The following is a 10,996-nucleotide window of genomic DNA, read 5'->3' on the forward strand; positions in this document are numbered from 1 at the left end:
TGGCCCATCCTGCATTCATATTTCAAACAAACCACACCAGGGTTTGTTTAAAAGCTTATTGGCAGCGGCAAGGCTTAAATGTACAGTGCGTACACACTGCAGTAATTGCAGAGCAATCACACTAGGGTCTATTTTGAGATCCTAGTGTGCCAAGTGTGAACATGTCCCTAAGAACAAAATGCAGAGCAATATTGTGCATGTGTCTCACTTTAGCGCTCGCAAAGATGAAGTCCTTCCTCTGGCTCTTGTCCTTCTCCTTCTCAAACACGATACCCAGCTTATTTGGCATCCTCTGGGACTTTATCAGCTGCCGAACTGCTCAACAAGACATACACAAAAAAACAACAGAGCTTATTAACCTCACAAGATGACAACTACTCAGTGAGAGAGACATTACTGTCAAAAGTCTTTCTAACAAATAATATTAACAGAGATAATCTGACTGTGAAGATCAGTAACTACTACGAACTACAAACAGATCTAAACCCCCTTATTTGAACATATTGCTGTTTTCTCAACCCAGATTTGCTTTTAATTATCTAGTATTAACACAGCTGCTGCAACCTTGTGATTTAACGATTCTTTTTAAAAGTCAATGATCATATGCAGGACCTCTCGCCTGAGATTGTATTTCACTGACAATTCAACATGCTCAAACAGATAATGAGCATTTATCAATTTAAATTACTAAATAAGATGTAAATGTTGTAATTTGGCAATACATAAAGCAGAAGTATGATCACATTTGACCCATTTATGTCCAAAGACTTCAACAGGCACAATAAGGAAAATGGCCACAGATTTTTTTATGTTTGACAAACACAGCTAAAATTTTGTCATGTAAATTTGTGGCAAAGCCTATTAAACCAATCTGCATTTTAGTAAACCATAAATTTTATATTTCAATAACACTTAACTGTAGGGTACAGTTCATAAGGCTACATAACACCTACATAAGCTTGTCATGATAACTGACATAACTCTCCATAAATGTTTATTAATGCTTATTCCAATAGACATTATTCGCTATATATGTTACACTTGCCAATTTTGATCAAGGTGGCATTAATGCAGATGATGCCTATTTTGCTGCTTCTCGAACATAAAATCTTCCATAACAAATTCCCAGAAATACTGGGCCATTCTGGAGAAGAATGTGATGCCCTCAGTGATGAAATGATCATCGAATTTTCCAGGAAGACAATGATCCTAAGCATATATCCAAGTCAGCCAAAGTTTGGTTCGGCCAGATTTAAATCCCACTGAACATCTTTGGTGAGATCTGAAGAAAGCAGCGGCAGCACAGAAGCCAAACAATATCAGTGAACTTGAAGCCTTTGTACAGGAGGAATGACCCACATTCCAAAATAAGAGGTGTCAAATGCTACTCAGCACTTACAGGAAACGTTTCTTGGAAGTTAAAAAGGAAAAGGATGTGTTACAAAGCTCTGATTTTGGGGGTTGAATAATTTTGCGCATCACTTTTTTTTTGAGAGATTTTAATTTTTCTTCTTAATTAATAGGAAACTCAGTGGCATGTTTTCAAAATGTGTATTAATAAACTTTCTTTGATCACTACAGCTTTAGTTAATATATTTTCATTGCATTTTTGTTCATATTTCTAAAAAATCATGTGGGTTAGAGGGGTTGAATATTTATGATTGCGACTGTAGCACCAAAAAGAATTCTTTTGCCATAGAACCATTTTACTACTTCATAGAACCCTTATTGCTAACGTACTGTAACAGTAACACTTTACCTGAACCCTGTTACATAATCATGCCATAAACATGCCACACCATGAGCTGTCATGACAATTTAGGTCCAATAATGTTATGTTACCATCATCGTTAACTGTCATGACACACGGCATAATGTCTGAACTGAAGTACACTGAACCAAAATGTGATGGTATCAAACATTATGGCGTCTGTCATGACAATTACTGGTGATGGAAACATGAAACTGTGATATTAGCAAACCAAATCTGCAATGACATGTTATGGCCTGGTTATGTCAATGTTATGAGGCAGGGTTCCAGTAAAGTGTTACCAGAAAACCTCTCTCTGGATGTGCTCACTCTTATCATGGGTGAAGTTGGTCCAGTCCTCCTGAGAGTCCTTCATCTTCTTCATCACCACCAGCTTCCCTCCCTCCACATCCACGCTGAGTGTGTGTTTCTGGCTCTTCCCGATCTTAGTGAGATCGGCCAGGTACACGTCCAGCTTCACCTATTACACGTATACATACAAACATGCAAACACACACACAGAGAAATTGGCACGCTGTGAAACAGACTTGCCTTGCCTGCACTTCCATTAAACCTTAAAAGCTTCAAAGTTCAGTTGTTTGTGCCTGTTTTTGAACAAAAGCTTGTATCTCCAAAATGGTAAGTCAATGGAACCAGACTGTATTTCTAAGTAATTCTGGGCCATTTGTTTTGGTCCATTCATCATGAAATTTACACACAATGTAAAAGACAACAGATTAACAATTATGTCAAAAACCGAAAAACGACAAAAATGGAGATACAACGTTTTGTCCCAATATAAAAAAAAAAAAACACACAAACATGCACGTGTTTGTGTGTGTGTCTTACCTCGAAAGCCTGGACAGGAATGGCCTTGCTGTGGCGTGTGGACAGGGGGATGGAGGGAACAGCCACACTCATATCCTGCAGAGCTTTCAGAGCCTAGACAGAGAGAGCGAGAGAGAGAGAGAGCGAGAGCGAGAGCGAGAGCGAGAGCGAGAGAGAGAGAGAGAGAGAGAGAGAGAGAGATACAGACAAGCATACAGAAAGACAAAGATGAACAGGTCTTCAGACTCGTCTTATCTGTGTGTAAACAGTGAGATCTGCAACACAGATGGCCTTGTGTGTGTGTGTGCACATACCTTCTTCTCTATGGAGGACAGAAGGTCTTTGAGAATGGCCAGTTTAGTGACCAGATGCTCCAGCTCTTGATCTCCACCCTGACTTACAGACTTAGAGAGAGAGAGAAAGAGAGAGAGAGCAAAGGGTAAGACTGCTATTTCATCATCAATAATAAAGTAAATCTATACATCGGTTGAAACAGAACGTAATGAATTATAAGCTGACCTGCACAGCGAAACAACGCAATTAGCACAATGAACGCTTCTGTTCTCTCTCTCTCTATCAGTGTCTACCATTAGCAGATACTAACCATTTCCAAGTCTCATTGATCGTGTTTCATATTGCATGCCACACACACACACACACACACACACACACACACACACACACACAGTCCATTTCTCTTACTGGAGGAAGATCAGGATGTGGACCCTCCTCATCCTCAACTCAGTGCCAAACTGTGCACACACACACATTTGTCTTACAACAATTTTCTAATATAAATAAGAGCATGTATACAAATCTCTTTAAAACTACAAAAAATACTAAAATTAAATCATTTATTATTATTATTATTGTTGTTGTTGTTGTTGTTGATCTGTTAAAGGCGGGAGGCGGGCTGTGAGAACCCGAATGCGAAATCTGAACCCAGCCCGAGCTGGACACATCTTTGAGAAACGACGTCCAAGCTCGGCGTAAGCAGTCGTGTTCCGATGGGTTGGGACAAGCTGTAGTTCCTGGCAGGAAGTTATTAGGAAGAGCTCCTTTGTCTCTTTCACAAAAACAGAAACGGGACTCAAATGGCAGTTTCTCACACACTCGTTTGTCTTACATTACTTGGTGAGGACTTGGTGATTTCTGTATTACTGTTGCCATTACCAAGTAATAGTAAGCCTAAACACTAAACCTAAACCTAACCTTAGTATCCAAAAGGCAAACTTTCCCCTCTTTTGCTTTTTCAAAAAAAACAAAAAAAAAAAAAAACAAAACAAAAAAAAAAGAATTTGCATTGAAAACAGTGTGTGTTCAAATGAGGACCAGCAAAAAGGTCCTCACTTGAACAAAATCTAACATTGGCCTATCATTGCGAGGACAATGGTGGCAAGACAAGTACATTCTCTCTCTCTCTCACACACAGACACACACACACACACACACACACACACACACACACACACACACACAGACACACACACACACACACACACAGACAGACACACACACACACACACACCCCAAACAGTATGAGCTCACACTTCTAATTTTAGTCTTGGCTTCTCTGTTCAGTCTGAGTTCATGGCTACAGTTACAGTTTCTCGACTCAGCAGGAAAGTTGAGTTGCTCCATCAGTTTCTCATGTCATACAAACTGCCCTCAATGGCATTTCTTTAAAACCTATTTTCACCTGGTTTGACTGCATGCTGTATAACATACAAATAAAGGAGAAGGCCACTCACCTGCTGAATCATTCTGGACACCATAGAGGCACTCTGCTGATCGAAGACTTTAGAGAGGATCTCCAGGCCAGACAAAACCTTATCCACCTCTCTGCAGACAGAGAGAGAATAGAATGTTAAACAGTGGCAGGTATTAAAGAAAAGAGGGAAGGAATAAAGAAAAAGAAATTAATCAATAAACAATAAAATAGACTGACTGACCAGTGAACAGATAACACGACTACGAAGACTGGAAAAGTATAAAAAAAAAAAATGACTGCAACAAGAAAACGAAGAAAACATAACAAAGAGATACAGACTGACTGACTACCCAACAGACAGCATGAATATGACAAAAAGGAAAGAAAGAAAAAAAAAAAAGGAGAAAGAAAAAATAAGAAACTTGATTAGCCAGCACAAACATACCAGGAAAAAAAGCAAAGAAGAAAAGAAAAGTAAAGAAAAGAAGGAACACAGCAATATAGACAGACTGTGTATCAACAGTATGGACAGGACAGGAAGGAAAAGAAAAGAAAAGAAAAGAAAAGAAGAGAAAAGAAAAGAAAAGAAAAGAAAAGAAAAGAAGAGAAAAGAAGAGAAAAGAAAAGAAAAGAAAAGAAAAGAAAGAAAAGAAAAGAAGAGAAAAGAAGAGAAAAGAAAAGAAGAGAAAAGAAAAGAAGAGAAAAGAAAAGAAAAGAAAAAAGATGGAACATAGCAATATCGATAGACTGGGTATACACAGTATGGACAGGACAGGACAAAAAAAAGAAAAAAAGAAAAGAAAAGAAAAAAGAAAACTGAATTATATAAAATTCCCTCATTCATCCAAGCTCATCTGGGCCACCTGTGATGTGATGTTCATTTTGCGTACTGTGGCTGATCTCAGCACGATAAACGCCAATACCGTGACACTGATCAATAATCATCATGCGCTGCAGGCTTAAAGAAAACAAGCGCGCGTGTCTGTTTACCCGTGCAGGCGCTTGCAGGACGACACCAGAGTCTTGTTGAGGTGCGGCAGGCTGCTGGCGCCCTGCTTCACTGCCTCCAGATCCAGAGCATAGCTGCCCTTCAGATACTCATGAGAGATAGTGCTCAATCCATTCCCTACAGGAGCACTGCAGAGAGAGAGCGAGAGAGAGAGAGAGAGAGAGAGAGCGAGAGAGAGAGAGAGAACAAAAATGTTAAACACTGGCAAACAAGGATAAACTAAAGATAAGAAGACATGACATGACATGAAGATAAAAACTAGAAATAAAAGGAAAGAAGAATAAAAGACGAGAGGACGGGACAATAAAGAAAAAGAAAGAGGAGGACAAGACAGGCAAGAAAAGAAAAGACAGGAAAGACAAAGGAAAGACAAGACAGGACAATAAAAAATAAGAAAGAGCAGGACAGACAGGACAGGACAAAAGAAAAAAGAAAAGACAGGGCAGGGCAGAAAAGAAAAGACAGGACAGGAAATGAAAAGAAAAACAATGTAAGACATGACCGGACAATGAAAGAAAAAAGAAAAGAAAAGAAAAGAAAAGAAAAGAAATGACACAACAGGAAACGACAGAAAAGAACAGGGCAGCACGGGACAGGGAAGGACAGGACAGGACAGGACAAAATAAGACAAGACAGGAAAAGAAAGGAAAGAAAAAGCAAAGGAAAGGAAAGGAAAAGGCAAGACAGGACAGGACAAGACAATAATGGAGATGAAAAGAACAAAGCGCAAAAAAAGGAAAAGAAAGAACAGGACAGGAAAAGAAAATTAAAGACAGAAATGGAAAAAGTGTCAGACAGGACAGGACAATAAAGGAAAAGAAAGGAATGGGCAACCCAGGACAGGACAGGACAGGACAATAAAGGAAAAGAAAGGAATGGGCAACCCAGGACAGGACAGGACAGGACAGGACAATAACCTAAAGGAAAGGAAATGGCAAGACAGGATAAGACAATAAAGGAAATGGAAAAAAAGAAGAGCAAGTGCAAAAAAGGAAAAGAAAGAACAAGACAGAACAGGAAAGGAAAGGAAAGAAAAAGAAATGACAAGAACATGAAAGGTTTTGTTTTTGGGTGCCCTTAAGAGGTCAGAGCGTTTGTATGACCTGCACAGGAAGAACAGCAATGCATGCGAGACTGCACAGAGGACAGAGGTCAAACAGCAAAACAGTAAAATAAACAAATGATAAAATAAATAAAATGAATAAAAATGTAAAAACACATTTTCTACATTTCACAGCTGCTACTGAACAAAATATTAGCTAAAACATTTTGTGCTACAAGCACGTTTTCCAGTAGATCTAGCTTGAAAAGACAGGTGGCAGAAAAAGCCCAAGGGAGGCGTCTAAACCTGAGGGCTTGGTTATGGTCCTTGAATCCAGTTTTTAGTCCTGGATTCTGTACTCACTCGTAGTTAACTGAACTGTTGATGTAACAGACTGTCCACCTAACGTCACACCTAAAAAGAACCAGATAAACCAGACGACGCTTCACCACATTCACGCTCTTAACTCTGACAACCAAACACAAAGGCCTCATTCATCCCTGCATCCTGATCTGAGTAGAAGAAGTGAGTAGTGAACATTCGGTCTTGGACTGGAATCAGACCAACAGGCGGATGCTGGGGGAGGGGCCTACCTCTCCGGAGGCGTGTCTGTACTGGGGAGGGAGAGGCCACCGGAGCCTGTACGAGGGGGAAGGGGGGGTTTATCATCCTCTCCATCTGTAACAAAGACACATCACACAATTTAACAGGCCTGTGTTTTATTTTTATTATTGTTCCCTCAAAGTCCACTTTAAGATCTGTGTGGTTTTACTGCACGAAAACAGCCCTAAATCATTTTATATGACCAATTCCAACTAGAGCTGCACAGAATCGGCCAACACACAACTGGCAATCTGATCATTCATTATTCAGATTTTTTGTGTCTGTCTGTCTCTCAGCCAGTCCTGTCGGTCTGTCTGTCCGTCGGTCCTGTGTATCCATCCATCTGTCCGTCAGTCCTGTCCGTCGGTCCTGTGTCCATCTGTCTATTTGACAGCCCTGCCTGATGGTCAGTCCTGGCGTGTGTCAGTCCTGTCTGTTGGTCAGACCTAGTGCCTGTCTGACAGTCGGTCCTTGTGTCTGTCTATTAGTCGGTCTGTCTGTTGGTCGCTCCCGGTGTCTGTCTGTTGGTCGGTCTTGGTGTCTGTTTGTCAGTCCTGTCTTTTAGTCGGTCCTGGTGTCTGTCTGACGATCGAGTCTTGTGTCTGTCTATCGGTCGGTCTTGGTGTCTGTCTGTCAGTCTCGTCTGTTAGTCCGTCCTGGTGTCTGTCTAAAGGTCAATCCTGGTGTCTGACAGTCGGTCCTGTCGCCTGTCTGTCAGTCAGTCCTGTCTTTTAGTCGGTCCTGGTGTCTGTCTGACGGTCGGGCCTTGTGTCTGTCTATCGGTTGGTCTTGGTGTCTGACAGTCGGTCCTGTCTCCTGCCTGTCAATCAGTCCAGTCTGTTTGTCAGTCCTGTCTTTTAGTCGGTCCTGGTGTCTGTCTGACGGTTGGGCCTTGTGTTTGTCTATCGGTCGGTCCTGGTATCTGTCTGTTAGTCGGTCCTAGTGTCTGTCTGACGGTCGGTCCTGGTGTCTGTCTGTTGGTCAGTCCTGGTGTCTGTCTGTTGGTCAGTCCTGCTGTCTGTCTGATGATCCTGTCTGTTGTCCATCTCTCTGTGGATTTGTTGGCCAGCTAAAAACTCAATGTAATCGTTCAGGTCAGGTTGGGTTTGGACAGAAATTTGTCGACTCAGGTCAGTTTTGGAAAACTTAAAGAAGTGTTTAGGTCGGGTTAAACTGTTGGTGCATTACAGATACATTAAATACCTGTTTATCTCTGCATGCCATCTTCTGTGCATCAACTCAAATGCTTAGTGACCAAGTAAAGCTCTATAAAACACTAAGATCCATCTCTATTAGTGTGCAGAAAATTACACCATCACACGAATGTTGGCATGGTGCCAGCGTCACTGGTGAACAGAGAAGACTGTCACAGAAGAGTTTTGGCACTGAGTATTGTTAATTTAAAGTGAAAAGGCAGGGGGACGCACTGAACTCTTATTTTCTGTTGTATAATACTGGGTTCGCCTGGACTTTAACAATGAGACATTTGGCAGCCACGCCTCCCAGTCAAATAAATAAATAAATAAATAAATAAATAAATAAATAACCAACACTGGTTTATTCCACTGTGGCTGATGGGAAAATTAAACTCTTGAAGGAATGTCCTGTTGATCACTGTGAAAGAGTTTTCCATGGTTGCTCTGCTGAAAACAAATATCAGGTTTGCCATTGTCCGCCTACCACCAACACAAACGCATCAAATCTGCAGGTCGGGTTCAGATTTCAGATTTGAAAGATGGAACCACTTACAACGCGCTGCAGCGACACCACAGTACATATTCTCAGCACATTCTTGTACTATATTTATATTTTTAATTGCACTGTTAAAATGTGAAAGTACATACAATCTCAGCTGGGGTGCCTGACATCCTGCAAGCTAATGCTAGACAGCATGTATTCCAAACAGTGAACTGCTGTACTGACCCTTACTAGGGCCGCAGTGTATGCCCTTCATACCTCTAGTGAGACCACCTCCATGAAGTGTGGGTTAACTTGTGTATGCACTGTGCTATTACCCGCTCGCCTGCTGCTAAGAGAGGCTAGTGGGCCTGACGAAGCCGCGGATGTGCCGTCAACGCAGGTGTGGGACGCGGACTTTCTAAACAATCTCTCAGTCCCCTGAATATTCACTGTTGATTACTGCCGAAGCTCTAGAGCCCAAAAATGTATTCAGGACAGTCCTAGCTTCAATATCACACCAATGCAGATCTCTAGAGTGTGTGTTCGTACCTGAGTAGTCTCTCTCCTCGGCACTCTCCTCTCTCTCCACAGGCAGCAGCAGAGTGGTGACGAGCCCCTGGTTGGGCTGAAGGTACAGCTGGATCAGCTCTGGAAGAGTCTTAAACCTCTTTGGCTGCACACCCTGAGAGGTCTACCCACACAGAGACACATCAGAGAAACCTCAAGGTGAGCAACACATACAAGACAGTCTGGAATCAATAAGGTTCTGCACTGACAGTTCTGGGAACGGGCTTATGTTTCTACTGTACCGTTCCTGTCAGGTCCATTCAAAACAACTGTATTATGGAAGAGAGGAGGAGTATTAAGGCCTAGTGAAGCTGGATTAGTTTAACCTGGGGAGGCGCTGTAATTTGAGTGATTACTGGTGAGATGAGTTTAATCCAATACAAATCTGTAATGTCCAGAGCATTTCAGAAGTCTGCTAAATACAATATCCACAGGGGCTTGACAGGTGTGGATGTAGGGGTGTGAAAGATTAACTGATTAATTGTTAACCGACAAATAAGCAATTGTTCGGCCAATGCTGTCAGTTAAAAAAATGTAATTTTATTTCATTTCCAATCAACAATAGTTTCTATTTGAATAGGCAGGTTTATCATTCACATTGAGGAGCTTTTTGAAATGTATGCATGACGGTGCATCTGCTAAAAAATGCAGTGTCTAGAATGCTGTAGCCTTTAATCACAGATTATTTTGTTTTTTAAAGGAAAATCTGCCTGATTTTTCAAAACTTCTGCAAAAACAACTGGTTACACTGTAGACAAAGTCATTCAGAGTGGTGTGATGTGAAAAACTCTACTCTAAAGCAGCTAAAAGTCAGAAATCTTTACATTTCTGCAGTTATCCAATTCAAATGGTCGTGTAAACACCATATTCCGATCTAGAAATCCGATTAAGATATCTGATAGAGAGATGGATTGTAGCTCTGTAATCAGATTTCTCAGTGCATGTGAACTCTTACTCTGATTTCTTTCGGATTCCTCAGTCTGCCTATGTGCAAAACAGGCTGCTGTACTGGAAATAAGCGAGCAGCGTTGTTGCGAGACGCAGCAAAACACTTTTGGAGTGATGCTGAAACCAACTAAATTCTCAACGAAATGAAGGATTTAAATATTCTTCATCTTCTAGATGATGTATGTTCATATTTTCAGGTAAAGTGGCGCAAAGTTTTTTTTTAAAAAGCCACGGCATGAAGTTTGAGTTGTACAACAAGTTTATATCATGTCTTCTTCTGTGAGTTTATTGGCTGGTTGTAAAGCAGAAATCTGATTACCGTCTGACTCATGTAGACCCGGGGTTTCCCATTATCTGATTACTCAAGTACATGTAAACGCATTGATCGGATTACTGACAAAATCTGATTTTCTGCAGTTATCAGATTACTGAGTGCATGTAAACGCACTCACTGTTTTGTAAATAAAAAGGCTGTATTTGTGACCTGTGGGTTTTTAACGGTGACACCAGGTTCCCATCACCATCATCACCACAATCTGAATCAGAAAGTTTCTATAATGAATTATTTCACATCAAACCGTCCTGAAAGATTTTGGGGAATAAATCTCTAAGGAAATAGGTTTTTCTGCAAATTAAAAGATCGGGGTGGTCTAATTGAAATATATAGCTGGAGCTCTGAATAAAGAATAATAAAAGACGAGATTCAAGCGTTTCACCTTTGGTGTTTTAACTGAAAAAGTGAGGACTTGAAGAATGAAGATGGTGGAAATGCTGAACAACGGGGCAGCAAAAAGAGGTACTATGTAGTTGGATTAGTTAATTAAATTAGTAATAGTTGAGAGATGAATTGGTTATAGA

General features: G+C 40.9%; 1 protein-coding gene across 1 annotated transcript in view; it reads right to left on the reverse strand.

The window, feature by feature from the left end:
* inppl1a (inositol polyphosphate phosphatase-like 1a) overlaps positions 1–10,996 on the reverse strand; it is a 74,771-nt gene that overhangs the window by 27,844 nt on the left and 35,931 nt on the right. The window contains exons 3-10 of the mRNA XM_036562796.1: positions 9,173–9,314; positions 6,934–7,018; positions 5,280–5,426; positions 4,330–4,420; positions 2,893–2,982; positions 2,600–2,692; positions 2,081–2,231; positions 209–315 (exon numbers count right to left, since the gene is read on the reverse strand). Coding sequence (XP_036418689.1) covers positions 209–315; positions 2,081–2,231; positions 2,600–2,692; positions 2,893–2,982; positions 4,330–4,420; positions 5,280–5,426; positions 6,934–7,018; positions 9,173–9,314 — 906 coding nt within the window. The remainder of the gene's footprint in view (positions 1–208; positions 316–2,080; positions 2,232–2,599; positions 2,693–2,892; positions 2,983–4,329; positions 4,421–5,279; positions 5,427–6,933; positions 7,019–9,172; positions 9,315–10,996) is intronic.

This window comes from Colossoma macropomum, unplaced genomic scaffold (assembly GCF_904425465.1).
Source record: "Colossoma macropomum unplaced genomic scaffold, Colossoma_macropomum, whole genome shotgun sequence".
Classification (NCBI taxonomy): domain Eukaryota; kingdom Metazoa; phylum Chordata; class Actinopteri; order Characiformes; family Serrasalmidae; genus Colossoma; species Colossoma macropomum.